Source organism: Microcebus murinus, chromosome 15 (assembly GCF_040939455.1).
Source record: "Microcebus murinus isolate Inina chromosome 15, M.murinus_Inina_mat1.0, whole genome shotgun sequence".
Taxonomy (NCBI): Eukaryota; Metazoa; Chordata; class Mammalia; order Primates; family Cheirogaleidae; genus Microcebus; species Microcebus murinus.
In genome coordinates, this window is record NC_134118.1 from 62,033,290 (window position 1) to 62,060,776 (window position 27,487).

Consider the following 27,487-nt stretch of genomic DNA (forward strand, 5'->3'; position numbering starts at 1 on the left):
GTATGAATTATAAAATGCTCACACTGCCTGTCATTTAACAGTTTATTCATAATCACCTGCTTGTAATTTGTGTCAGATAACATTTAGTAAAGTTCAAAAGGCTAGTTATAAATTCATTCTATAATACCGCATGTTTAATTGGCAGTAATTTATTAAGCAAAAGGTTTGGCCTGATTAGGAGTGTTTATGGAAAAAGGAATTAATGAAAAGATATTTTCAGTAACAATTGGGGTTATGTGCTGGAGAAACGTCAGTGCCATACTCTGACTGTGTGATGTTTTCTTCCTTTATGTCTTTTTTTAAAAGTAGATTATTGGAGCACTGCCTTAAAACTTTTGTAATGCCTAGAAGTAGAAGACAGTAAATACACTTATTGATTAGAATTGGTTTTCTTTCCCAAACTTAGGTTAAATAAATATAATTGCCTTGAAAGTTGATAGAGGTTGCTGTCCTGTCAGGCAGCCAGCAGGTCCTTACCGACCGTCCCCAGGGTGTCCGCAGGGGAAGAAGCGACCCCCTGCGCAGCTCTGTGCAGTAGAGTGATAGCTTAAGAGCACAAATTGGCTGTTTGTCTGCGTATACAGAGAACAATTTAGGGCTGTGTAGAAAGTCACTAATATTTTAGCTAAAGTGAACGAGTAAGCCCCCAACCTAGTACAGACTTCTCCACTGCCTTATCTTAATTCATTCGCAAATATCACATGTGTAAAAAATGTCAGTGGTTGGTGAATGTACCTATTATTAGCAAAGGCAGTGGCACATTCATGCCACTCAGCGGCCCTCCGTGTTTCTCCAAATAAGTATGACGCTGCTCTCCTGCCTGCAAATCTGATGATTTCTGCCTTTGTAATAAGACAGTGAGATCCATACATCAAATCACTTAGCTGGGCTCCCATTTAACTTTTTATTATTAGTGACAGGCTCAGAGCCGTCTTTATCAAAGTGGAGATACCCCAGATAATAAAGGGTGTTCCTCCATTTCCCATGGCCAATAAAGAGCAAGACTATATGCTGCAAAGAAAACTCAGGGTGAGGAGACGGAACAGCCGTGCTGAATAGGGGCGTCGAGGGAGGCCTTAGCCAGGGGCACTCGAGTACAGCCTGAGCGAGTGAACGAGTGAGTGGAACAGCAGGGAGGGCGGCTGGGGAAGACCGTCCAGGAGAGGACACACCACAAAGGGCTCGGCGGTGAGCGCGCGCTCCTGGCTCCGGAGCCACGGAGGTTGCCGGCGTGGCTGGAGGGCAGGGAGCAAGTTGCCTGGGAAGCGGAGTGTCCGGCACAGCCAGCCTGAACATGCTGCGGTGTGGATGAAATCTATTCATTCTTCTTTGAGGCCTTACACATTTGAAGCTTTACTGGCAAAGTATTTCCCTATACGAAATAAAATAAGAGAAATGCATGTTGAAGAATGAAAATATGGTAGATCATCTGCTTTATGAGTACAGACACAAGAAGTCTGAGGGGTGGGGATGGAGACAGTTGCCACAGTCTGCTATGTCCGTCACAGTTTTGGGAGGTAGGGGTGATGCACAGGTAGGATGAGAAAAGGATCCTGGAGCTCTGGTGACTGCCTACGCCGCCATGAGAGAGGACCTGGGATCTTTGGCTGTTGTAAATGCAGGCAGGCCGGAAATCAGTGTCTCAGCAGCCTGGCAGGGGCATCAGGAGCTCATCATGGGCCAGGGCTCAGCTCCAAGCACCAGGCCCGAGCATAGCCTGGGCCTCGCCCTGTTGCAGACAAGACGCTGCCTTGGGGGAGAGCGTCTGAGAGCCAGGCAGACTTAATGAAAACCAGGCTGGGTCTGGCCTCCGAAAAAATGGTCATGGATTTTTGGAAAATGTATTAAAGGAAGGAAATGAAGACTGTAGAGGAAGTGTTTACTGTTAATGATGTGGAGAAAGAAGTACTTGGTTAATCCCCTGGTTTGCAGCTCACACTAAGTAGATCTGGTCTGTGAAATGCCATACTGATTGCAAACCTAGAGGAAGAAGAATTTGAGAAGTCAGTTAAATGGCAAATGAACTTTATTTTAGGTAGGTGTAATAGTTCATTTGGGAAAAATAAATTTCATGCTATGATGGGGATAATGAATTCTGGACATTCATTTATGAAATAGAAAAAGGGTGGAGGTTTCATGGACAAATCAAACCTGCGGGCTCAAACATCTCCAAAAGGGCTGTAGAAAGCTGCTGTTTTCTTCAAAAAGATTTCAATCGATGGTACAAAACTATGGAATATTGTAGAGTTACAGTTGGAGCTAAATGTATATATACAATATAGCCTGAAAAAGTCCAAAGAAAAGCAAGTAAAACCATCCTTCTAGAGCAGTCTCTCAGCTAGCACTGTTGATGTTTTGGGCCAGATGAGTTTGTTGCAGGGCCACCCTGTGTGCTGTGGGGTACTAGGCAGCATCCCTGCTCTCTACCCACTAGATGCCAGTAGCACTCTCTCCCTCCAAGCTGTGACAACCAGAAGTGTCTACAGACATTGCCGGAAGTCTCCTTGGGAACAAAATCACCCCAGTTGAGAACCACTGACCTAGAAGATAAATTGACCTGAAAAAGATTAAGAAGGGGAATGTTGTCGAAATCTTCAAAACCTGTAAAATGGGATGAATAAGTTATGAAAACTTATTACCAATTTTCTGAATATTTAAAATAAGAGGCAGCTCTTTTGAAACTTGATGTAAGTTTTCTTACAAAATTGACATATATTCCTTTATAATGAAGAAGAATCTTGAGAATTTGTGAGGTATAACTGCTGAAAATATAAATGTGTTCCGGAAGGGTGTTGAGAGACCCGTGGGAAATTATTAACTGAGCTGTTTTGTGGGAGGATGACCACGTCCTTCCACTGCCTCCCCAGTTCAACCCAGGGAGTGAGTTTGGGCTTTAGGTACAAGGTAGTATTTCTTCTGTTTCTTGCTTGTCATAATTCAGGAAGAAAATTCTGAAAAGTATAGCTGGTTTTAGGTGGATAAAAATAAAACAAATTGAAGGTTCTGTTCAAGTGTTATATCCTGAATTTCTGCTTAATTTCAGAATATAATTTTTCAAGATACCTGTATTTGTTTCTGTTTCTCCAGCTATACTACTACTTCTATTGCTCCTTGTGTTTTTCTCTAACATACTTTTTTCTCTCCTTCCAGGAAATATTGGAAATTCTTTCACAATTGATCCCATCTTGGGCTCTATAAAAACTGCCAAAGAATTAGACCGAAGTAACCAAGTGGAATATGATTTAATGGTAAAAGCTACAGATAAAGGCAATCCACCAATGAGTGAAATAACTTCTGTGCATGTCTTTGTCACAATTGCTGACAATGCCTCTCCTAAGTTCACGTCAAAAGAATATTCTGTTGAAATTAGTGAAACTGTCAGCATTGGGAGTTTTGTCGGAATGGTCACAGCCCATAGTCAGTCATCAGTGGTATATGAAATAAAAGATGGAAATATAGGTGATGCTTTTGATATTAATCCACATTCTGGAAGTATCATCACTCAAAAAGCCCTGGATTTTGAAACTTTGCCCATTTATACATTGATAATACAAGGAACTAACATGGCTGGTTTGTCCACTAATACAACTGTCCTAGTGCATCTGCAGGATGAGAATGATAACTCGCCAATTTTTATGCAGGCAGAATATACAGGACTCATTAGCGAATCAGCTTCAATTAACAGTGTGGTCCTAACAGACAAGAACATCCCTCTAGTGATTCGAGCAACTGATGCTGATAAAGAGTCAAATGCCTTGCTTGTTTACCACATCGTTGAGCCATCTGTACACAAATATTTTGCTATTGATTCCAGCACTGGTGCTATTCATACAGTCCTAAGTCTGGACTATGAAGAAACAAGTATTTTTCACTTTACTGTACAAGTGCACGACATGGGAACGCCACGTTTATTTGCTGAATATGCAGCAAATGTGACCGTACATGTCATTGACATTAATGACTGCCCTCCCGTGTTCTCCAAGTCAGTATATGAAGCATCTCTTTTGTTGCCATCATACAAAGGAGTAAAGGTCATCACAGTAAATGCTACAGATGCTGATTCAAGCTCGTTCTCACAGTTAATGTACTCCATCACTGAAGGCAACATTGGGGAAAAGTTTTTTATGGACTACAAGACTGGTACTATAACTGTACAAAACACAACTCAGTTAAGAAGCCGCTACGAGTTGACCATTAGAGCTTCTGATGGCAGATTTGCCAGCTTTACCTCTGTGAAAATTAATGTGAAAGAAAGCAAAGAGAGTCAGCTAAAGTTTACCCAAGATTCCTACTCTGCAGTGGTGAAAGAGAATTCCACTGAAGCCAAAACACTAGCTGTCATTAGTGCTATTGGGAATCCAATCAATGAGCCCTTGTTCTATCACATCCTCAACCCAGATCGCAGATTTAAAATAAGCCGCACTTCGGGAGTGCTGTCCACCACTGGTATTCCCTTTGATCGCGAGCAGCAGGAGTCGGTCAATGTGGTCGTGGAAGTGACAGAAGAAAATAAACCTTCAGCAGTAGCCCATGTTGTTGTGAAGGTCACCGTAGAAGACCAAAATGACAATGCACCAGTGTTTGTCAACCTTCCCTACTATGCTGTTGTTAAAGTGGATACTGAGGTGGGCCACGTCATTCGCTACGTCACTGCTGTAGACAGAGACAGTGGCAGAAACGGGGAAGTGCATTACTACCTTAAGGAACACCACGAACACTTTCAAATTGGACCTTCGGGTGAAATTTCGCTGAAAAGGCAGTTTGAACTTGACACCTTAAATAAAGAGTATCTCATCACAGTGGTTGCAAAAGACGGAGGAAACCCGGCCTTTTCCGCTGAAGTTATTGTTCCAATCACTGTTATGAACAAAGCCATGCCCGTGTTCGAAAAGCCTTTCTACAGTGCAGAGATCGCAGAGAACATCCAGATGCACAGCCCGGTTGTCCATGTACAAGCCAACAGCCCAGAAGGGTTGAAAGTGTTCTACAGCATCACAGACGGAGACCCTTTTAACCAGTTTACCATTAACTTTAATACTGGAGTTATAAATGTCGTAGCTCCTCTGGATTTTGAGTCCCACCCTGCATATAAGCTGAGCATACGGGCAACTGACTCCTTGACTGGGGCTCATGCTGAAGTATTTGTGGACATTGTAGTGGAAGACATCAACGATAACCCTCCTGTGTTTGTCCAGCAGTCATATGCAGCCACCCTGTCTGAGGCATCTGTCATTGGAACATCTGTCGTGCAAGTGAGAGCAACAGATTCTGATTCAGAACCAAATAGAGGGATTTCTTACCAGCTGTTCGGGAATCATAGCAAGAGTCATGATCATTTTCACATAGACAGCAGCACTGGTCTCATTTCACTAGTCAGAACCTTGGATTATGAACAGTTCCAGCAGCACAAGATTTTCGTAAGAGCTGTTGATGGTGGTATGCCCCCACTGAGCAGCAGTGTGATTGTCACAGTGGATGTCACTGACCTCAATGATAATCCACCACTGTTTGACCAACTGATCTATGAAGCCAAAATCAGCGAGCATGCCACTCACGGGCATTTTGTGACCTGTGTAAAAGCCTATGATGCAGACAGTTCTGACATAGACAAGTTGGAATATTCCATTCTGTCTGGAAATGATCATAAAAATTTTGTCATTGACAGTGAAACGGGGATCATCACCCTCTCAAACCTGCGCCGGCACACCTTGAAGCCATTTTACAGCCTTAACATTTCTGTTTCTGATGGAGTTTTTAGAAGTTCAGCTCAGGTTCATGTCACTGTAATTGGAGGCAATTTGCACAGTCCTGTTTTTCTTCAGAATGAATATGAAGTGGAACTAGCTGAAAATGCTCCCTTACATACTCTGGTGATTGAGGTTAAGGCAACTGATGGGGATTCTGGTATTTATGGTCAAATTTCTTACCATATTGTAAATGACTTTGCCAAAGACAGATTTTACACAAACGAGAGAGGACAGATATTTACTTTGGAAAAACTTGATCGAGAAACTCCAGCAGAGAAAGTAATCCCAGTTCGTTTAATGGCTAAAGACGCTGGAGGAAAAGTTGCTTTCTGCACCATTAACGTCATCCTCACAGATGACAACGATAATGCGCCACAGTTTCGAGCAACCAAGTATGAAGTGAACATCGGATCCAGTGCTGCCAAAGGTACATCAGTCATTAAAGTTCTTGCAAGTGATGCCGATGAGGGATCCAATGCGGACGTCACCTATGCCATTGAAGCGGACTCTGAAAGTGTTAAAGAGAATCTGGAAATTAACAAGCTGTCTGGCGTAATCACTACAAAGGAAAGCCTAATCGGCTTGGAAAATGAGTTCTTCACTTTCTTTGTTAGGGCTGTGGATAATGGGTCTCCACCAAGAGAATCTGTTGTTCCTGTGTATGTTAAAATTCTTCCACCAGAAATGCAGCTTCCAAAATTTTCAGAACCCTTTTATACCTATACAGTTTCAGAAGACATGCCTATTGGAACAGAAATAGATACCATCCGAGCAGAACATGGTGGGACTGTTCTTTACAGCCTGATCAAAGGGAATACTCCCGAAAGTAACAGGGATGAGGCCTTTGTGATCGACAGACAGAGCGGGAGACTGAAACTGGAGAAGAGCCTTGATCATGAGACAACTAAGTGGTATCAGTTTTCCATACTTGCCAGGTGCACTCGTGATGACTCTGAGGTGGTGGCTTCTGTGGATGTCAGCATCCAAGTGAAAGACGCAAACGATAACAGCCCGGTCTTAGAATCTAGTCCGTATGAGGCATTTATTGTTGAAAATCTGCCAGGGGGAAGTAGAGTCATCCAGATCAGGGCGTCTGATCTGGACTCAGGAACCAATGGCCAAGTGAAGTATAGCCTGGATCAGTCACAAAGTGTAGAAGTCATCGAATCTTTTGCCATTAACATGGAAACAGGCTGGATTACAACCCTAAAGGAACTTGACCATGAAAAGAGAGACAGTTACCAGATTAAAGTGGTTGCGTCAGACCACGGAGAGAAGGTTCAGCTCTCCTCCACAGCCATCGTGGACGTGACCGTCACTGATGTCAACGATAGCCCGCCACGATTCACGGCGGAGATCTACAAAGGGACCGTGAGTGAAGATGACCCCCCGGGGGGCGTAATTGCCATCTTAAGCACCACGGACGCTGATTCTGAAGAGATTAACAGACAGGTCACGTATTTTATCACAGGTAAAAAATTCAGACTAAATGATTTAATTTAAAATCAAATTCTTGTAGAAGTATAAATTCTGGGATATGTATTTTGTGAAAATTGGGAGTTAAAGGGTTGATTTTAGTTAAGAGTATCTAAAATAAGTAGGAATAACATCTGTTAGGCTACATTTCGAGTCTGTTATGGGAGCAAAGCTGATAATTGTTTCATTAGGCTGTTTTTTATTTTTGTGACTCATTCTATGGAACTGTATACTCATTGTAAAATAAATATGCATTTTTATAATGAAAAAGAAATGATAGTGTTAATGTAGGCTAGATTTTTATTTAGCAGTCTTTATATTTTATTTGGCTTAATGCTAGTGTTCATACATTTTAACGCTGCTTTGATTTGTTTTATAAATAGGAAAGCTAATATAATACCAAATTTAAATTATTTTTTAAATCCTTAATTCTTCTAAACCATAACATCATATATCTTCTGTACAGTTTATTTTTGCTGTTACTTATTTTTCTCCTTCTTTCAACAAATTTGACTGATCTTCCTCCATTGATGTAATAGGAGGAGATGCTTTGGGACAGTTTGCTGTTGAAAATATACAGAATGAGTGGAAGGTCTATGTGAAGAAACCTCTGGACAGGGAAAAAAAGGACAATTATCTTCTGACAATCACAGCGACTGATGGTACCTTCTCATCAAAAGCTATAGTTGAAGTGAAAGTTCTTGATGCAAATGATAACAGTCCGGTTTGTGAAAAGGTAGGCTACTCTTTCCTTAAATTTGTAGAGTATGAATTTAAATTTCTTTCTGAATCTTTTCAGTAGGACTATCATTTGATGCTGTGGTGTAATTCAAATGTTTTATATTGTAATCACTTACTGTTGAAGGAGAGGTGAGTGTTAAATAGGACGGGTCTTGGAAAAGCTTCAGAACTATTTTGGGGAATGCTAAATAGGTTAACAATTTTGTTCTAAAAAACTGTAAGTTATGGAGAGGATTATGATTTTGTGTCCAGCTCTAAAAATGCTCTGTAACCTTTTCATGAAGGGATTCTCTTAATTTGGGGATACAGTTATTTTGGGGGAACTATCTGGCCCGCCGTTCTTTAGACGAAGCTCTGATTTGCTTTAAGAGACCCTTTTGGAGGCACTTGCTCTCCTGCACACTAGAGAACCAGAGGAGAGCAGCATGGTTCCTGCTCCTGTGCAGCTAGAGGGAACTAATGAGGGAACTAATGTAGACGAGGAGAGAGCCAGTTCCCTCCAATAGGATGAGGGCAGGGCACTCACGCAGGAGTGGTCCCTGGTGCTGGAGGATGAGGAGGAACACTCAGAGCCAGGGCTGGTCCTTGGGAGGCCATGACTAGAAGCAGATGGGGAGAGGCCGGGGATGTGCAGATGTGGGAGGAGTCACGTAGTGTGCCAGAGTGGGGAATGTGCATTGAGAGTCATGGAAAAGAAGTTTCAGGGGAGAAAAGGGTGAACTGGATTATAGTGGGTATGATGTTCATTCCTTCCAGAGGATTTGAACTCCTCCTAGAAAAGTATGGACTCTGACTCCCCTGTGTGGAAGGTAGAGATGGCATGAACCAGCAGTTCCTTAAAGCAGTTTGGTGTGGAAGTATTATGCCCATTATTGAGATGAGGAGGGATCATAGAGTACAAAGAGAGGCAGCAGGGGAATGAAAGGAGCAAAGACACCACACGGGAAACCGTCTGGACACAGCAGTGTGGCATGTGCCATGAGTCAAGACTGCCCCCTCTGCAGCCACCAGGAATCCTTGTTTTCCCCCATAACGCTAAGATAGCTTCTCTCCCAGCTGCAATTATTTGGTTATGTGTTGGGAGCGCTTGCAAACTGAGTTCCTGTATTTGGAAATAAGTAGATACGATGTAGTAGATATTTGTTGTCTCCAGTTTTTAGGTAAATATGGATTGCTACTTGATTTTCTCTTAAGAATTAAAGCTAAATATGGAACTAACTCAACAATATGTAATATTATATATATATTCTGTAGATTAAATGTCAGGTCAGACTCAGGGATGTAGAGTTGGTGACTGTTCCATGGCTCCTTCTTGTTTTACATGTGTTTTATGAGAAAAAAATTATTTGGATTTTAACTTGAGTCATTTCTCATGCTTTCTGTGGCCAAAGATAAATTATTTCTTCTCCATTATTCCCTTGGCAGTCATTCTGACTTTTCATGGTTTTTTGCTAACAATATTGTTTAAAATCTTTGTAGACATTATATTCAGACACCATTCCTGAAGACGCCCTTCCTGGGAAATTGATCATGCAGATCTCTGCTACAGATGCAGACATCCGTTCCAATGCTGAAATCACTTACACGTTATTTGGTTCAGGTGCAGAAAAATTCAAACTAAATCCAGACACAGGTAATGATGGAGTTGGGGGCAAAATTAATTATGTATTCCAACCATATCACACAAAAAATTTGAAATTACATGTTATCCTTTTCAAATTGATGCTGATGCAATGAAATTGACATCATTTAGAAATCTAAACAGTAATTCAGTTGTAAAATTTGGGGTGATATAAAAAACTTAACAGCAAAAATATTACCTACTTGAACCAAAGATTTAAAATTTAAAAACTGTTCATACAGCTTATTTTTTTAAAATACTCAGAAGTTAGAGTATATCTCAAAGTTTCTGCTTTATCTATTTTATTTATAGCACGTCTTCTTGAATTTATGACCATAAATTTGTAATTTAGCATTTTCATACTTAAAATGATTCATGGTATTTTATTAATTTTTAAATAGAGTTGTTTTCTTCTTGTAATTTGTATTTTGTTAAAATTGGAATTAAGCTTTTTAATTACCCCCCCCAACTAATCATGAACATAGTAATATAATTTTTAAGTCAATTTAAAAAATGTTTTAATTTGTTAAATTAGGTAACTGTTTTATTTCGCGACAGCATATGTAATGTAAAAGGGCCTGATGTCTCTGACTGGAAGAGCTAGCACCTGGCAGGATTTAAAAACCTGGGACTCACTGTGCGCATGCAGCTGTTGAGTCTGTCATTGATAAAAGCTGTTCTCCAGGGGAAGGCTGTTACTCAGATTCTAGAATTGTAAGAGAAAAGGTGCTCCATTGTAGTTCATTTCGTAAATTTGTAGTGAGTCCATTTTTGTCTGTTTTAGGTGAACTGAAAACATTGGCCCCCCTCGACCGTGAGCAGCAAGCAGTGTATAATCTTCTAGTCAAGGCCACAGATGGCGGGGGGAGGTTCTGTCAAGCCAGTGTTGTGCTCACATTAGAAGACGTGAATGATAACGCACCCGAATTCTCTGCTGACCCTTACACCATCACCGTGTTTGAGAACACGGAGCCGGGGACGCTGCTGACACGAGTGCAGGCCACCGACGCCGACGCAGGTATCCTCCAGAAGATGCTTTTGCCTTCAGACTACTCACTGAGATCTTGGGAGCCTCCGTTGTAAAACACATCCCAAATTCAGCCTGTGTAACTCACCTTACCTCATGCATGTTGAATCGCCCGTCTTTGTCATAATGAAGTCTTTAGAATAATTAATTCATTGTTAATGAATATTTAAAGTCCCCAAATCGTGTCTGGTGAACCTACTGCTTGTAAGGTGTCTGGTGTCACTAAAATTCGGGTTAGTGACTGTGTTAACTGCTCTTCATATGCCATTGAATTAATTAGTGAAGTGTTATTTTGTGAATAAACCATTAGTGATATTAGAGAGGTTTTTGGCATCGTTGGAACATAACAAAAGCAAATAGTGTTACAGATTTACAAATCTCTCAAATTTTTTTATGGAGAAATTTGATTATAGGATATATATTCATAGCATTTTGATAGCAGAGAATAAATTCTTCAGTCATGTTGCAGGTTAAGTACCCCTTATTCAAAATGCTTGGGACTAGAAATGTTTTGGACTTTAGGTATTTTTTTGGATTTTGGAATATTTGCATTATACTTACCAATGGAGCATCCCAAATCCAAAATGCTCCGACAGGCATTTCCTCTGAGCATCATATTGACACTCAAAAAAGATTTGGATTTTGGAGCATTTCAGATTTTGGATTTTTAGGCAAGGGATACTCAACCTGCAATACTGAAGAACTAGAAGAATACCAAAAATGTTACTTTCCAAATAACTCTTTGTCACTGAAGCTAAATAATAAATAACATTTTAAAGGTCTGCTGGATACTATAGCATAGGCTTCTGTATAAAAATAGCTTAAAAAGCCAGATACCTATGAAATTATATATAATTGTTTTAAGTCGGTAAATTGTTAAACCAAAAAAGTTTGCTTTTCAGGATCATAGTCAAGAATTTTTAAAGAATGTATAGTAACATTTTCTTTTATATATACACTGTATGTAGTGTTTTTTTTTTTTAAAAAAAGAATAAGTTTAAATTTCTAGATATAAAGCTTTCTGACATGATTTCATGTCTTGACAGGATTGAATCGAAAGATTTCCTACTCACTGCTGAACTCTGCTGATGGGCAATTCTCCATTAATGAGTTATCTGGTATCATTCAATTAGAAAAGCCTTTGGATAGAGAACTCCAGGCCGTATATACCCTTACTTTGAAAGCTGTAGATCAAGGCTTGCCAAGGAGGCTGACGGCTACTGGCAGTGTTATTGTGTCAGTTTTGGACATAAATGACAACCCCCCTGTGTTTGAATACCGTGAGTATGGTGCCGCAGTGTCTGAGGACACTCTCGTTGGAACAGAAGTTCTTCAAGTGTATGCAGCAAGTCGGGATATTGAAGCAAATGCAGAAATCACCTACTCAATAATAAGTGGAAATGAACATGGAAAATTCAGCATAGATTCTAAAACAGGTAACCTACCATATATCTGAGAGGAAGCCCTTTATTCCACCAAAAAGGCTAGATTTGCTTGTCATTTTACCTTATTCTAAGTGACAGGCCACACATTGTCAGCATTCTAGAAAGATAAATCTTAAGTTTTCCTTTAGTTGTTTAAACTGGTATTGAAAGTGGTTTAGAAGACTTCAGACTGTAGTTCTACTTAATAAAATACATTTCTGGTATATCTGTTATAAACTCTGAGCAGATTAACTTAAAATAGAAAATTAAAGCATCACATTCTAATAGTTTAGTCATAGTATAAGGTGTTCGAGTTAGTAAAGATAAGAATGAATAAATAGTAGAGGGCCTTGTATAATTATTCCCTTTATTTCTCATGTCAAATTCATGGGAAGTAACTTCTTAAGTAAAACAGTAGTTTCACCCTCTTTGATCTTAGTTTCTATAGTGGCCATCTGATAATTTGTTAAATTGACTTCTTTATCATGCAGTTATTTATAACAGTTGAAAGTGCTTTGAATCATACTTGAAAGACTGCCAACAAGGTCAAAAGTCATGGGAACTGTTGACTCTTGCTGCATAAATACTTTCAAATATTGCTAACCTGTGGTCTAAATTAGCTATAAGTCTTAGAACATTGTAAAAAGTTGCTCCTTTCAGACTGTTTAATCTTATGTGATTATTTTAGATAAAGAATAGCGCTGTGATGATGCTATTTTAAAACATTTTTAATATGTGTCATAAAATTATTTGTAGGGCTTTTTTTTTTATCCCATTCTCTTTTTAAATAGAGTGGACTGTAATGAAGTGAAAAATGTTAAAGGAAATACTAAGTCAAAAGGGATTTTTTTATAACACTAGGATGTAAATAGAGGGTTATTCTAAATAAAAGGATGTACATCTCTACTTTCAGAAATTAAGAGAAGGAAAAGAAAATTAAAAGTCACAGAACAGAATTTTTATGTTTTTATTTATTAAACTAGAGTGAAGTCTGTAGTGAACTGTGGTTTAGAAGAGCTGAGAGAGTAATCGTTTTTGTAACAGGGATATGGGGAGTGTTGTCTGGGAAAGCAGTTTAAATATCATGAAGAATATCAGGACAGTAATAAGTAGAAATATATAAAGATCTAGGGATGGGCAAATTCCTAATTTTTAATTATTGAATTAAGAAATTTAGAAAGCATACATAAATGATGAGTAGACTTTAGAAGTGAAAACTAAATGTGTTTGAAAGTGTTACCTACTTCAGTCACTAGTAGGGAAAAGTGGTGTTGTTATAAACTACTGGAAGTAACTTCGATTTTCTGTACAGGGGCCATCTTTATCATTGAGAATCTGGACTATGAAAGCTCTCATGAATATTACCTAACTGTAGAAGCCACTGACGGAGGGACACCTTCGCTGAGCGATGTTGCAACTGTGAACATTAATGTAACTGATATCAATGACAACACCCCCGTGTTTAGCCAGGACACCTACACAACAGTAATCAGTGAAGATGCTGTTCTCGAGCAGTCTGTCATTACGGTGTGTATTTTTCCCCTTACAGTTTCCTTCTTCTGGATCTTTGTAAGAGTTTTTTAGGAAAAATTGATGCAGTTTTTGCAGTGGCCTATTTGAAAATATTTTGGAGATGTTAAAATGTCTTTTGTTAGTCCAGTGTACTACTGACTTTATGATAAGCAGTTGCATTAAACTGCCAGCTGTTAATATGAGAAAATGTGTTTAACAGGTGTATGCCCCTGGCTTAGCTCACTCCTAAACAGGAATGCGATTTTCTAGGTTATGGCTGATGATGCTGACGGACCTTCAAACAGCCACATCCGCTACTCCATTATAGATGGCAATCGGGGAAGCCCATTTACGGTTGACCCTGTCAAGGGAGAAGTGAAAGTGACCAAACTGCTAGACCGGGAAACAGTAAGTGGAAAAGTTTGATTTAAATTGTTTACCAAATCGATAAATACAAGTGCTTTGTGTTCATATTTTGTGGGCATGATGTAAGCTATCAAAAGGACAGAGCCAGCTTTCTTCTCAGGAACCTACAAGCTAGATGGCAATACTTGGAAAGCAATTACAGTGTGGAAATTTCAAGAATATAAGAAATACGTTCCATACTAATATGAAGTTTGTGTTTAGGAAATTGCTGTTGGCTTTAATGTGCTGAGATACTTCATGAAGCTAGAAGCTGGGTTTTATGTAATAGCAAAGAGCTGGAAAGCCATAGAGATCACGAGAAGGGAATTCCCTGTGAGGAATTGCATGAATAAAGGCGCAGAGATGGAAGCCAAGAAATAGATTCAGGGGACTTTACCCAGTTGTACTGAAGTAATCGTACAAAGAAGTAGAGGGAGATAGAAAGGTACTTTACAGATTGTGGGCCAACAAAGAAAACCAGCGTCAAAGGGTTAGCCTTGATGCTGTAGGCATTAGGGTATTACTGGATATTTGTGAACTGAGTAAGCCCAGCTGGCCTTCTGTATCCTAAAATTCCACATCTACAAATTCAACTGTGGGTTGAAAATAGTCCAGAAAAAAGGAAAAACAATAATAAAATAGCAATACAACAGTAAAAAGTAATACAAATAAAAAAAAAACAGTGTTAACAGCCATTTACATAGCATTTACATTGTATTAGGTATAAGTAATCTAGAGACACTTTAAAATACCTGGGAGGATGTGTCTAGAATAGATTATATGCAAATACTATGCCATTTTATATCAGGGACTTGAGCATCTGGATTTTGGTGGCGGGGGGAGTAGTTCTGGAACCAGTCCCTTGTGGATAGTAAAGGAAGACTGTCCATTTCAAGGAGACATTTTGGAAGGTTGGTACAACAGTAGGCTAAGTATTCTGTTAGAGCAGTGCGAGACCAGGGGAGGTGGGACGCCTGTGATAGTTAATCAGTTGTGAAGCAGCAGGAGCATGACTTGGGAGAGCAGCAGTGAGAACGGAGTGAAAAAGCAAATGAGGAAACTTGGCAAAGGAAAAATTAGAATCCAGAAAGCTTAGATATGGCCCTGCGTAGAAAGCAGTGTGGTCAGAGGGGACCTGATTTTCTTCAGTCTTGCTTTGACTGGTAGTCCCATTGAAGAGAAGATGGGACGTCATGAGGTATAAGCTTGTAGGGGCTGGAGCAGGAGTGGTTAATGAACGTAGCTTTGCATGTGCTGATTCTTAAAGGAAACACAATATATTTAGTAGACTTATTCAGCTAGTATTTGGAGATTTTAGTCAAATTTAGAGACTGGAAAGCTGGAGATATAGACATGGTAAATACCCGTGGAGAGGGTCACAGCAGTGACATGAGGGCTTGAGGTGGATGTGAACAATGAGTAGTGCAAGCCAGGCTGCACATCCTCCCACACCTCTGTCCGTTCATCTATCCATCCATCCACTCAGACTCATAGACAGGAAGGGAAGTGGAGCAGGAACTGCCTTGTAGAGGTAGTAACGTGGAAAAATGAAGAAAGCCTTCATTTTGGGAATTAGAAGGACATTGGTGATGATAAAGAATGCAATTTCATTCAAGACCAGTCTGAGCAAGAGACCCCATCTCTACTAAAAATAGAAAAATTAGCCAGGCGTGGTGATGTGCGCCGATAGTCCCAGCTACTTGGGAGGCTGAGGCAGGAGGATCACTTGAGCCCAGGAGTTGGTGGTTGCTTTTAGCTATGATGATGCCACTGCACTGTAGACAGGGTGACAGAAAGAGACTCTGTCTCAAAAAAAAAAAAAAAAAACCAATTTCAGAAGAATATTGGTTCTATTTAAGGTTAGAGGAATTTGGGGAGATAGTGATAAGATATCTCATCAAAGTCCTAATTTCTTTTCTGTCCTGTTATTTTTGAGTAGGGACTTTCTAAGAGTTTAGGAAGCGTGACTGTTACACCTGGTATTGTACTGCCGGGCAGAATAAAATTTAGCATTTTTGTCTAAAGAACCTAGATCCTTTAATATACCTCTGCCCATTGTGGGGTAGCAGAGGAGATATAGCCTGTGGTGTTTCCCAAGCTAATTTGTCCTCAGAACCCTTTTTTGTTGGAGCATCTTACAGGACTGATGTTGTGCAGAACATATTCTGGATTTAGCCAGTTTTCTGACTTCTTCCACCACTCAGTCTAGAAGGAAGAGCTTTTAATAGGGAACTGCCCTGAGAAGGAAGCTATCTCACTTGACTTAATTTCTTTTGTAGGAGGTCACAAAGATAATCTTGAGGGATTTAGACAGCTAAGTGCAATCCAAGTGTGAAATTGAGGGGAGGGTGATCTGGAGTTTCCCGAGGTGTTGGAAATGAGCATTAAAGTGTGGTAGTAGACAGCTAATGTCTGTGTACTTAGGGCTGAGAGCAAGATTTGGGCCCTGAGGAAGGCTGTCTCCCATATTGCCGAAGCAATAGCATTTGAGATATGTTAACATTTTTTTCCTAATCATCTGTTATTACTTTTCTGTCTTAATTTCTTAATAAGTACTATACATTAATAGAATTGCAAGTTTTGAAAGATAACATACTTTAACAAAATGAGTACGTTTTTGAGGGGCATCAGGGAATCCAATCATTATTAGTAACTTTTACTGTTGAGAAAATACATGTTATTTGCAGTGCACTCATTTGTAGGTTAGAGAATTACACACACGCAGGCCACAGCAGATGCTAACAGTTAATTGCGATCTGCCCTTTGGCACTTCCAGATTGTCAGGAGGACACTTCTGATTGAAACCCTGTTCATTGGCCTTGTGAAAACGAACATGCATTTTCTCTGTCTTTTCCCCGAAAAGATTTCAGGTTACACTCTCACAATTCAAGCTTCTGATAATGGCAACCCACCCCGAGTCAACACAACCACTGTGAACATTGATGTGTCTGATGTCAATGACAACGCTCCAGCCTTCTCCCAGGGGAACTACAGCGTGATTATCCAGGTATGCCTGGGCTGCCTGTCGTGCCACGGGACTTGGAATCCTTTTGAAATGAGCTCGTTCTTCGGCCTCAGTTGTGGGTTGGAAATATCTTTCTTTTCCAAAGACTTCTTTATAGAAAAATGGGAAAAGTAAAGTTAGAGGAGTCTCCATCAATATTAAAAGGAGAGCGTTTTCAAGATGCAACCAAGCTTTTATCTCTCCTTTTGAGATAGTCTCAGTCTGAGATCAGTGAGAGCTTGTTTCTTAATCACAATCACTTCTGTTGCTGCTGTTGCTTTTCCTGCTTGTTGCTGCCCCCTCTTGACCTTCTTCTTCCTCCCACTCCTCCTCCACCCCATGTCCTCCCCCCTCTTCTCCCCCTCCCTCTCCCCTCTCTCTTCCTTTCAGATAGAGCAGCAATAAGGCTTGTTTTCTGTATATTTTATATTATAGAAAACTCACATGTGTCTCTTACCTTATCAGTTTTGTTGCATTGAAAGGTTTTTGTTTTGTTTGTTTTAATTTCGTGCAGGAAAATAAGCCAGTGGGTTTTAGTGTGTTGCAGCTAGTCGTGACAGACAAGGATTCTTCTCACAATGGCCCCCCCTTCTTCTTCACTATCGTGAGTGGGAATGATGACAAAGCATTTGACATTGACCAGCAAGGCGTCCTGCTGACTTCAGCTGCCATAAAGAGGAAAGTGAAAGATCATTACTTGCTGCATGTTAAGGTATTAAAGTCTTTCTTTATGGTTTTATTGTGTATTGATAGAGAAGAGTTGCCCGGTGTGGTTACCTCCATATTCGAGCAGCTTATATTTCGTGAGAAAACACAATTTATACAATAGTGGTCTTTGGTTTTTTTGCCCTACCTCCCATTTTTATCCCATTTTATCCTTTGAAGGGTCTAATTTATTCATTTGGTTACTTTATCAAAGACATTGATGGAGCTGAATTTCAGTATGAGTTAGTTTAAGAGCTATAAAGAAGTGATTTATCCTTTCCTTGATGTGCTTTTCATGGGAAGAAATAGGTATCTAACAGTTGGTAGTTTTTCTTATAACTTGAATGATATAAATGTATTTTTATTAAGTTGTAAACAATGATATAGACAAAATGATTTTTTTTTTTTCTTGTAGGTGACAGATAATGGAAAGCCTCAGTTGTCCTCTTTGACACACATTGACATTAGGGTTATTGAGGAAAGCATCTATCCTCCTGCAATTCTGCCCCTAGAGATTTTCATTACTGCTTTTGGAGAGGAGTACTCAGGTGGTGTCATTGGGAAGATTCATGCAACCGACCAAGACGTGTACGACACTTTAACCTACAGTCTCGATCCCCAAATGGACAACCTGTTCTCTGTCTCCAGCACAGGGGGTAAGCTGATAGCACACAAAAAGCTGGATATAGGGCAGTACCTTCTCAACGTCAGTGTAACAGACGGGAAATTTACAGCAGTGGCTGACGTCACAGTACATATCAGACAAATAACCCAAGAGATGTTGAACCACACCATTGCTATCCGCTTTGCCAATCTCACCCCGGAAGAATTTGTCGGTGACTACTGGCGCAACTTCCAGCGAGCTTTGCGGAACATCTTGGGTGTGCGGAGGAACGACATACAGATTGTTAGTTTGCAGCCCTCTGAACCTCATCCGCATCTGGATGTCTTACTCTTTGTAGAGAAATCAGGTAGTGCCCAGGCTTCAACAAAACAGCTTCTACACAAGATTAATTCTTCTGTGGCTGATATTGAGGAAATCATTGGTGTTAGGATATTGGATGTGTTCCAGAAACTCTGTGCAGGACTGGATTGCCCCTGGAAGTTCTGCGATGAAAAGGTGTCTGTAGATGAAAATGTAATGTCAACACACAGCACGGCCAGACTGAGTTTCGTGACTCCTCGCCACCACAGGACAGCTGTGTGTCTCTGCAAAGGTAATCCACGTTAGTATATGAACATACGTGTTACAGAGCACTTAATATACAGCCTTTGATGACTGCACATTAAAGATCATTTTCTTGATATTTTTGTTAATTATCTATCCTCCTTCCCACTTTTCTTTAAAGAGGGAAAATGCCCCCCTGTCCACCTTGGATGTGAAGACAATCCATGCCCTGAGGGATCCGAATGTATCACTGATCCCAGAGAAGAGAAATACACCTGTGTCTGCCCTGGAGGCAAGTTTGGTCAGTGCGCAGGTGAGAGTTTAATGATTTTCTTTTATTATTAAAAAAAAATCACTTTTATTATTTTTTATAATTTTCATCTTTGAGTCAAAAAATACTGCAAAGTATGTTTATTATAACAATTCAGATGTAGGTCTGAATAATGATAATAGTAACATTTCTTTCCTCTTTTATAACAGCATACCCCTTAGTTCATAGTTTCATTAATGTTTATATCAACATAGCTAAATAGATAGCCTTGTGGGTTGTGGTTTATTTTTCCTTTTTCTCATCTTCCTTTTTTTAAAAAAAAAAAGAAAAGAAAACCTTAAGACTGTCATGTCTCACACAGTCCTCTACCTTTGGCTTTTTTCCTCCGCTTGGCAGTACATTAAGGACATCCTACCAAGCCAGTACATGTCACCCTAAATCTTATTAATAGCTGGACGGTATTTTCTAGCATGGCTATATTATCATTTAGTCAACATTTTCTTTATGTATAAAGATGCAAGTTCTTATGTTTCTTTCTGTTAAAAAAATCTTTATGCATGTGTCTTTACATATTAGTGCTTTCAAATCTATATAATAGATTCTTTCTTAATCTAGGGTTTTCTTTGTCAAAGATTAACTACATTTTAGATTTTTAAAGATATCATTATGTTAGTTTCCCAAAAAGTTGTACCAATTCCTATTTCTTCCAGTCATATATGAAGGTTTCATTCTCACCATTCTCTTGTCAGTATTGAAAATTTCCCATTAAAAAATGAATTCCTACCTCCATGTAATGGACATAAAAATGAATCTAATTATTATTTTAATTTGCATTTTTCTGGCTACTTGTGAAAATTGTCTTTTTGTTTGTCCATTGCCTGTTAGCATTTATTCTTATGTGGCTTGCTTGTCCATATTGTTTGTTTGATTGTCTGGATTATTCGTCTGTTTCTTAGTATCAATGCGTAGAGTTATTTTTCCTTTGTATGTTACTGATCTTTCAATTTGTTAAATGTATCTTTTGTCATTTCGAAATCTAATTTTTATTTAGTCAATTCTACATAATTACATAACAATTTCCATCTCTGGGGATTGATATCATTTTCATCTTTGAGGGGATCAGGATTGTTTATATTTTGCTTAAGAAGTTTTCTCAAACCACCTTGAGGGCTATGTAACTATTTTCTGAAGGTGTCTTCTACTAACTTCTTACTGAACATTTTTATATTTAGATCTTTCATTTTAGAGTTACTTTCCCTGTGATGTAGTAGCCTAATTTATTCTTTTCCAAATAGAGAGCCAGTTATGCTGTGTTATTTATTAAGCAAATTGACATCTTTCCTTGGAATTGAATTTTACAATGTTATAATTCTTAAATATAAACTTAGACCAGTCTCAGGGGGTGAGGTAGAAATTATGCTTTTAAAAATATGCTTAAACTTGGTTCTGATTTATTTTTCCCTCTTTGTGATTCACAGGGAGTTCATCTATAACATTTACTGGAAACAGCTTCGTGAAATACCGTCTAATGGAAAATGAAAACAAACTAGAGATGAAATTGTCAATGAGGCTCAGAACCTATTCTGCTCATGCAGTTGTAATGTATGCTCGAGGAACTGACTACAGTATCTTGGAGGTACGTGTTTATATAGTTTTATACCTCAGGTTATAGAAGACTTTAAAAATACAAATTCCATTTTATGTTCAGATTGTCCATTAAAAAAACAATAAAGTAGGTGAAATGGTTGAATTCCACATTTAAATAGTTCATTAATACCTATACATACAAGTTCTAGACTTTGTGGGATGAAGAGCTAGCTGTCTTTATGCTCTGGAATGACATAGAGACTTAGCTCTGTTTTTTATAAACATTTTTAGGTATGTGACAACATTCAAACTATAGATGATATTATATCTTAATAACAGAGAGAGTTCATAGAGACATCCTATATATGCTTGAAGTGGTAATTATCTTGCCTGCTTTCTGTTTCTTTTTTAAACGTAATTCAGTTTTGACTTTTGATATTACCTGATGCTCTGTATATGTGGGTTCAGCTAGTTATTAGTCACTTCCATGATGCTTTTTGGATGTGCATTGACACTTGAACTTGATATACCTAAAGGATACGTTTTTATTATTTGTGCAGTGGACAAATGGGTATGTTCTCTGTTGTACTTAAATGCAAGACTTCATTCTTTTTACCGTCATTCTCCAAACATACCTCTTCTATAGATTTTTAATAATTGCAGGTTCTGTAAGAGTGATGTAAACAGTAATTGTTTTTATCATAGATTCATAATGGACGACTGCAATACAAATTTGACTGTGGAAGTGGCCCTGGAATTGTCTCTGTTCAAAGCATTCAGGTCAACGATGGACAGTGGCATGCAGTGTCTCTTGAAGTGAATGGAAACTATGCTAGATTGGTTCTAGACCAAGTTCACACTGCATCAGGCACAGCCCCAGGGACACTGAAAACTCTGAACCTGGATAACTATGTGTTTTTTGGTGGCCATATCCGTCAGCAAGGAACAAGGCATGGAAGAAGCCCCCAAGTTGGTAATGGGTTCAGGGGTTGTATGGACTCCATTTATTTGAATGGGCAGGAGCTCCCTTTAAATAGCAAACCAAGAAGCTATGCACACATTGAAGAGTCAGTGGATGTATCTCCTGGGTGCCTACTAACAGCTACAGAAGACTGCTCAAGTAACCCTTGTCAGAATGGAGGCATTTGCAATCCATCACCTAACGGAGGTAGGCTTCACAGTGTTTTAATCTTTAAAATGTCATATTTGCATGCACTTAAGAGGAATTTCCCCAAATATTTTTGGTTTTTTATTCAAATAATACTGTCAGATATTGCAGTCAGTGTTGGAATCCAATAGTATATATATTTTAAGAGAACAGAGCAGGGCTTCAGATTCTTCCCAGCGGCGAGGCTGAAGAAACAGTTTCTCTGACTGCTGAGCGTCTGCAGCCGCATCTCAGGCGCGTGAGCAGGATATGTTTCTATAAACGTCTCGTTCTGCACCAGTCACCGCAGGCAAACCACAGCTAACAACGCACTCTTCTTCCAACTCCTCAGTTGATCCAGGGGAATTTAGAATTAGTACTGCTTAGTTCTTCTCGGTTCTTTTTTTATGCAATAGTTCAACACCGAGGGACTGCTAGAGTCTTGCTAGCAGTAAGAGATGGGAGTGTGACTTGCCAGAAGGCCTTGAACCCCTGCTGAAGTGTTGCCGTACCTGTCTGTTTTGAAGCCCTGGCTCAGTGGGGTACTCTGTGGCTTTTATATCCTAGACTCCTTTCAGGCCACTTACCAGTAATAGAATATAGTTAGGAAAATAGCAATCGTGCCAAATAGAGCTTAGTATAACTAATAGAGAAAAAAAATCAAGTAGTTTACTTAAGTGAGATTTCAAAAGGTTTGGTTTTCTACTATTTTCTTTGGAAAGTGTGTTGTATGCATACCATGTGTGTAGAGTAGGCCACGTTATTCCCACAATAACACTCTGAAAATCTCAGTGGCATAACACAAGAAAAGGTTAGGGATGAAGCTAAGAGAGGCATTTTCTTGAAATGTGCTACCATGATCTCCAAAGCAGGAGGAAAGGAACGTGGCAGCCGCACACTGGCTCCTAAAGCCCTAAGCCCGGCAGGCTGCATTTCTTTGGCCAAAAAAAAGTACCGTGGGAAGCACCATGTTGCCGCATTTCCCAAAGACAGACAGATAGTTGGAAATGGTCTGCTGCTCTGCCTGCAGCCTTCATGAAATAGAAGTGATTCGGACAAATGTGATGATCTCCTTTCTTACATATACTGAATGATCTCCTTTTTTAAATGAATGGTAATTTATAGTCTTCTAAGTGCTTTCCACATTCATTATCATCTCATTTAATCCTTGAATGCTTGTGAGCATTGAATTTGAGATGTTAAGTAGTGTTGTCTCTGTACTTGGTCCCTCAAATAGAGAACTGTTTTTTTCCTTCTATGCTTGACCCAGTCATCCTAAATAAACTGTGATGAGCTAAAGTTAAGTCAGTTCTGTCTTTAATTCTTTGTGCTTTGAGTATACCAGCAGTGGAAGGCTTGTTGATGGAGACAACTTTCTACCCAGAGAGAGTGGGAATTTCACTAGCTTTTACAGATCTTGGACAATTAACTCTTTCTTTAAACATAACTTAAAGGATAAAAACCGATATAATAAGACTGTTCTTTGAGTTATGAATGATAACGACGTTTTTATTCCTTTTTGCCCATTTAGGTTATTACTGCAAATGCAGTGCCTTACACATAGGGACGTACTGTGAGGTGAGCGTCAATCCGTGTTCCTCCAATCCATGCCTCTATGGAGGGACATGCATTGTAGACAATGGAGACTTTATTTGCCAGTGTAGAGGATTATATACTGGTCAGAGGTATGTATATTTTCACTAATTTTCATAATTGTAGTATGAAATTTTTAAACATATAATTGTACATGTAAAAAGCCTCTGCATTCTTTTGTTAATGTTTTCCATTCTGCTATGTTTAGCTGCAGTAGGATCATGGGGTTTATGCTTATTTTTCCTTATTCTTCAGGTGCCAGCTTAGTCCATACTGCAAAGATGAGCCCTGTAAAAATGGTGGAACTTGTTTTGACAGTTTGGATGGTGCTGTTTGTCAGTGTGATTCAGGTTTTAGGGGAGAAAGGTAAATGGTTTTTTCAAGATTTATATTTGTACCTTGCTGTAGTGTCGTATTGATTAATTAGCAGATGCAACAACACTTCATTAATTTGGATTATGTTGCTTCAAATTTTGATAATCCTCATATTGGCTCTTTATATAATTTATCTCTTCACTCGAAAACAAAAAGAAAATATCAAGCAGATGAATGTAATGTAAATTGAAACTTGAAAAATCTACTTCTGTATTTTGCAGCTGTTAATTTATAAACAACATATGGGTTTCTGGCAGGCAGCAAATGTTGGTGCAATGAGTAGAATGATGATTTGTCTTTAAAGCAGGCACCTGTGGGTCTGTACCCATTCACCTTTGAGGGTGACGATGATGACTTTTTTCATAATATGCTATAACTAACGTTTATAGAGCATCTACAAATCTTTTTCAACTCTCTTATTATTGTTGGTAATCCTTACCATGATCCTAAGAGGTGGTTATTATTTTCCAAATGAAAAAATGAGGCATGGGGGACCTTTTGTATACATTGAAAGGGGAGTGAATGAGAGATTTTAGTTTGAGATGCCATTTTACCTTAGACTTTCACCAGTTAGGTTAAAAACGTTCCTCAGTGCATGTTATCCCGGCCTAGTGCAGCACACTGAGAGAAACTCTCACCATCAGTCTTACTACAAGGCCTTTGGTGACCTGCCTACAGGTATCCATGCAGTTTTGCTCTGGTAATGGCTGCAACCCAGAATTTTGCCATCAGTCATATCACCTTAGTTCATAAGTTGACTTTCCTAATTCTAGTCGATGAATACTCTTAATATATTTGACAAAAACCTATTGGTAAACAGAATTTTCATACCAGGTGAGTATGAGGGATAGTAAATAGATAAGTTTTACTAAAGGAAGAGAGGGGGAAGGGTTTGAGAAGTAGCAGGTAGATCTGCACAGGTGGAAAATATATCCCTGTTTGGAAAGGCAGAAGGGCCTTGCTTATGAATTGTTCTGGAAAGGTGAGGAGCCCAGGAAGGTTTTCAACAGGAAGTAACACTTTAAAGTGGAAAACATGGAGTTTTCTGTCCTTTCACACGTGTTACGGAACTGTCATATTCCCAAACAGGACCATTTTCTTAGAAATTTTTCATCCAGCCTATTGGAAGAATTTACCGTATACCATCTAACAAACTGATGTTTAACCAGTGAGGTTGATTTCGTAGTCTGTTGCAATCTAGAAAAACGGCTGTTAAATATTGGCTTGATACGTTTGTCTCCCAAATATACATTGAAAACGTGATCAAATGATTACTCTACAGAAGATTTTCTGTTGTTATTTATTGTTTGATAATTATGTTTTCTAGTTGTTTTATATTTGGTTTTGTTTTTGGCATATCTTGCTAAGGATGGGTTAGTCTTTCATGTGTAAGGATTTTAGGCCTGGCATATTCTGATGTATTTGCAAAGGTCTCTCCTCATTCTTGGCTTTCTTGGCAGGTGTCAGAGTGACATTGACGAATGTGCTGGAAACCCGTGCCGGAACGGAGCCCTTTGTGAGAATACGCATGGCTCCTATCACTGCAACTGCAGCCACGAGTACAGGGGGAAACACTGCGAGGATGCTGCTCCCAATGAATATGTGTCCACTCCATGGAATATTGGACTGGCAGAAGGAATCGGAATTATTGTTTTTATAGCAGGGATATTTTTACTGGTGGTGATATTTGTCCTCTGCCGCAAGATGATTAGTCGAAAGAAGAAACACCAGGCTGAACCTGAAGACAAACACTTGGGACCAACCACAGCTTTCCTGCAAAGGCCGTATTTTGATTCAAAATTAAATAAGAACATTTACTCTGACATACCACCCCAGGTGCCTGTCCGTCCTATTTCCTACACTCCAAGCATTCCAAGTGACTCTAGAAACAATCTTGACCGAAATTCCTTTGAAGGATCTGCTATCCCAGAGCATCCCGAATTCAGTACTTTTAACCCTGAGTCTGTGCACGGACACCGAAAAGCTGTGGCTGTCTGCAGCGTGGCCCCAAACCTGCCTCCCCCTCCGCCTTCTAACTCCCCTTCTGACAGTGACTCCATCCAGAAGCCTAGCTGGGACTTTGACTATGACAGTAAGAGCAACTTTTTCATCTCACTATAATGCCAGAGAAACAGTGAGGTTGCATGTTCTGCCAGAGCTGCTGGGGTTCAAGTCAAAATGTGGAATCTCTGTTAGACATAAATATACTCAAAATATGAAATCCCTATTCTGATTTGAAATGTTTTTGGATGTATTGAGTGCTGGCTTAGCATTGTGCCTGTGATATTTTAATTAAGGAATTTAGTCATGTTTCAGTTAATATTCTAGAGAGATCATTTCATTTTATAATGCATATAGCTTCTCAACTATAATTTTTTGAGCTTATGACAAAAAAATAATTAGAAATGGGATGTTTTCATGCTAGGAGTTTTTTGGTTTTTTTTTAATATGCCCAGAGAAAGTGGAGGTATTTCTGTCAGTGGCCTAACATATATTTTATGCTTTAAAAAAAAACAAACAACTATATATGACATTTTAAAACAAAATTTTTATCCCCTTTATTATCTGATGATATCCATAGGCATGTTTATGGAGAATTTCTGTTCTATGAGTCTCCAAGAATATATGTAGGGTTTGTTTGTTTGCATGGGAAGAGTGTGTGTTTGTTTTTAAGATGTTTCTCTCTTTCAATCTTTATTAAACCAAGCTCAGACCATTGGTTCAGTAATGGTTGCTTTGTATCAGAACACAGCAGTAAATGGAACAGTCTTGGCCCTCGTGGAACTTCATGTTTGCCTGTCGTCTCTTCCTTTTAGCTAAAGTGGTGGATCTTGATCCCTGTCTTTCCAAGAAACCTCTGGAGGAAAAGCCCTCTCAGCCGTACAGTGCCCGGGAAAGCCTGTCTGAGGTGCAGTCCCTGAGCTCCTTCCAGTCTGAGTCATGCGATGACAATGGTGAGTCAAAGGGATGTTGAAATGCTGTGGTTCGCTTGCTCATTGTGCACCATGCTGCTCACAGTCTTGTGTCACAGTCCACATGCACGAGGTCAGTCCCCTTATTAAGTCTCCACGTATTTTCTTATTTCCCTTGGACCACTTTTAAGCAGTACTGTGTACATATTTGCATGAACATCTGCTGGGGAAAATACTTAAAGTGTTCTTAATGAATAGGTGTTTGGAACTATCGCCACTTGTCAGTAATAGGGAAGAACATACAGTTAATTGAAAGATAATTTCTGATTGATCTTGTGTTGACTTTTTTGCACAACTGTAAATGTTGTGGAAGTTTTGTGGGATTTTCAAAAATCCTTGTAACAGTTTTCTTGACTACACAATATATACACTCTCACACGTGCTCTAAGAAGAGATGTGATAGTCTGAAATGTTCAATCTCAGTAGCACCTCTGGTATTACAAGGTTTTATTTGTCTCTTCCAACCCTACTGCGGCCCCAGCTCCCATTTGGATCAGAGCGTACTGACTGAGAGCACAGTTTAAGAGATTGCTAGTAAGTTTGATTATATTTCTAATGAAGAAAGTTTGACAGTGGGATCTTTGGCATCAGTTATGTTTGTCTGATTACATAAGGTAAATTACATCGATAGCTAGCTTTACCATATTAACACACACCAGTAGGGAGAATTATCAATATTAAGTAACACAAAGTAAATTTCTGCAGAAATTTT

General features: G+C 39.3%; 1 protein-coding gene across 9 annotated transcripts in view; it reads left to right on the forward strand.

Annotated features, from left to right (window-relative positions):
* FAT1 (FAT atypical cadherin 1) overlaps window positions 1–27,487 on the forward strand; it is a 122,000-nt gene that overhangs the window by 87,786 nt on the left and 6,727 nt on the right. For 7 of the 9 annotated variants that reach the window (XM_076010648.1, XM_076010651.1, XM_076010652.1 and 4 more), the window contains 17 exons: window positions 3,151–7,218; window positions 7,763–7,959; window positions 9,444–9,597; window positions 10,370–10,603; window positions 11,659–12,048; window positions 13,349–13,563; window positions 13,819–13,956; window positions 16,817–16,960; window positions 17,472–17,669; window positions 18,078–18,879; window positions 19,012–19,143; window positions 20,580–20,737; window positions 21,394–21,856; window positions 23,367–23,520; window positions 23,684–23,794; window positions 25,264–25,895; window positions 26,620–26,757. In XM_076010648.1, coding sequence (XP_075866763.1) covers window positions 3,151–7,218; window positions 7,763–7,959; window positions 9,444–9,597; window positions 10,370–10,603; window positions 11,659–12,048; window positions 13,349–13,563; window positions 13,819–13,956; window positions 16,817–16,960; window positions 17,472–17,669; window positions 18,078–18,879; window positions 19,012–19,143; window positions 20,580–20,737; window positions 21,394–21,856; window positions 23,367–23,520; window positions 23,684–23,794; window positions 25,264–25,895; window positions 26,620–26,757 — 8,328 coding nt within the window. Of the gene's footprint in view, window positions 1–3,150; window positions 7,219–7,762; window positions 7,960–9,443; window positions 9,598–10,369; window positions 10,604–11,658; window positions 12,049–13,348; window positions 13,564–13,818; window positions 13,957–16,816; window positions 16,961–17,471; window positions 17,670–18,077; window positions 18,880–19,011; window positions 19,144–20,579; window positions 20,738–21,393; window positions 21,857–23,366; window positions 23,521–23,683; window positions 23,795–25,263; window positions 25,896–26,619; window positions 26,758–27,256; window positions 27,310–27,487 lie in introns of all 9 variants that reach the window. The other 2 variants (XR_012923260.1, XR_012923259.1) reach the window with 1 other exon arrangement.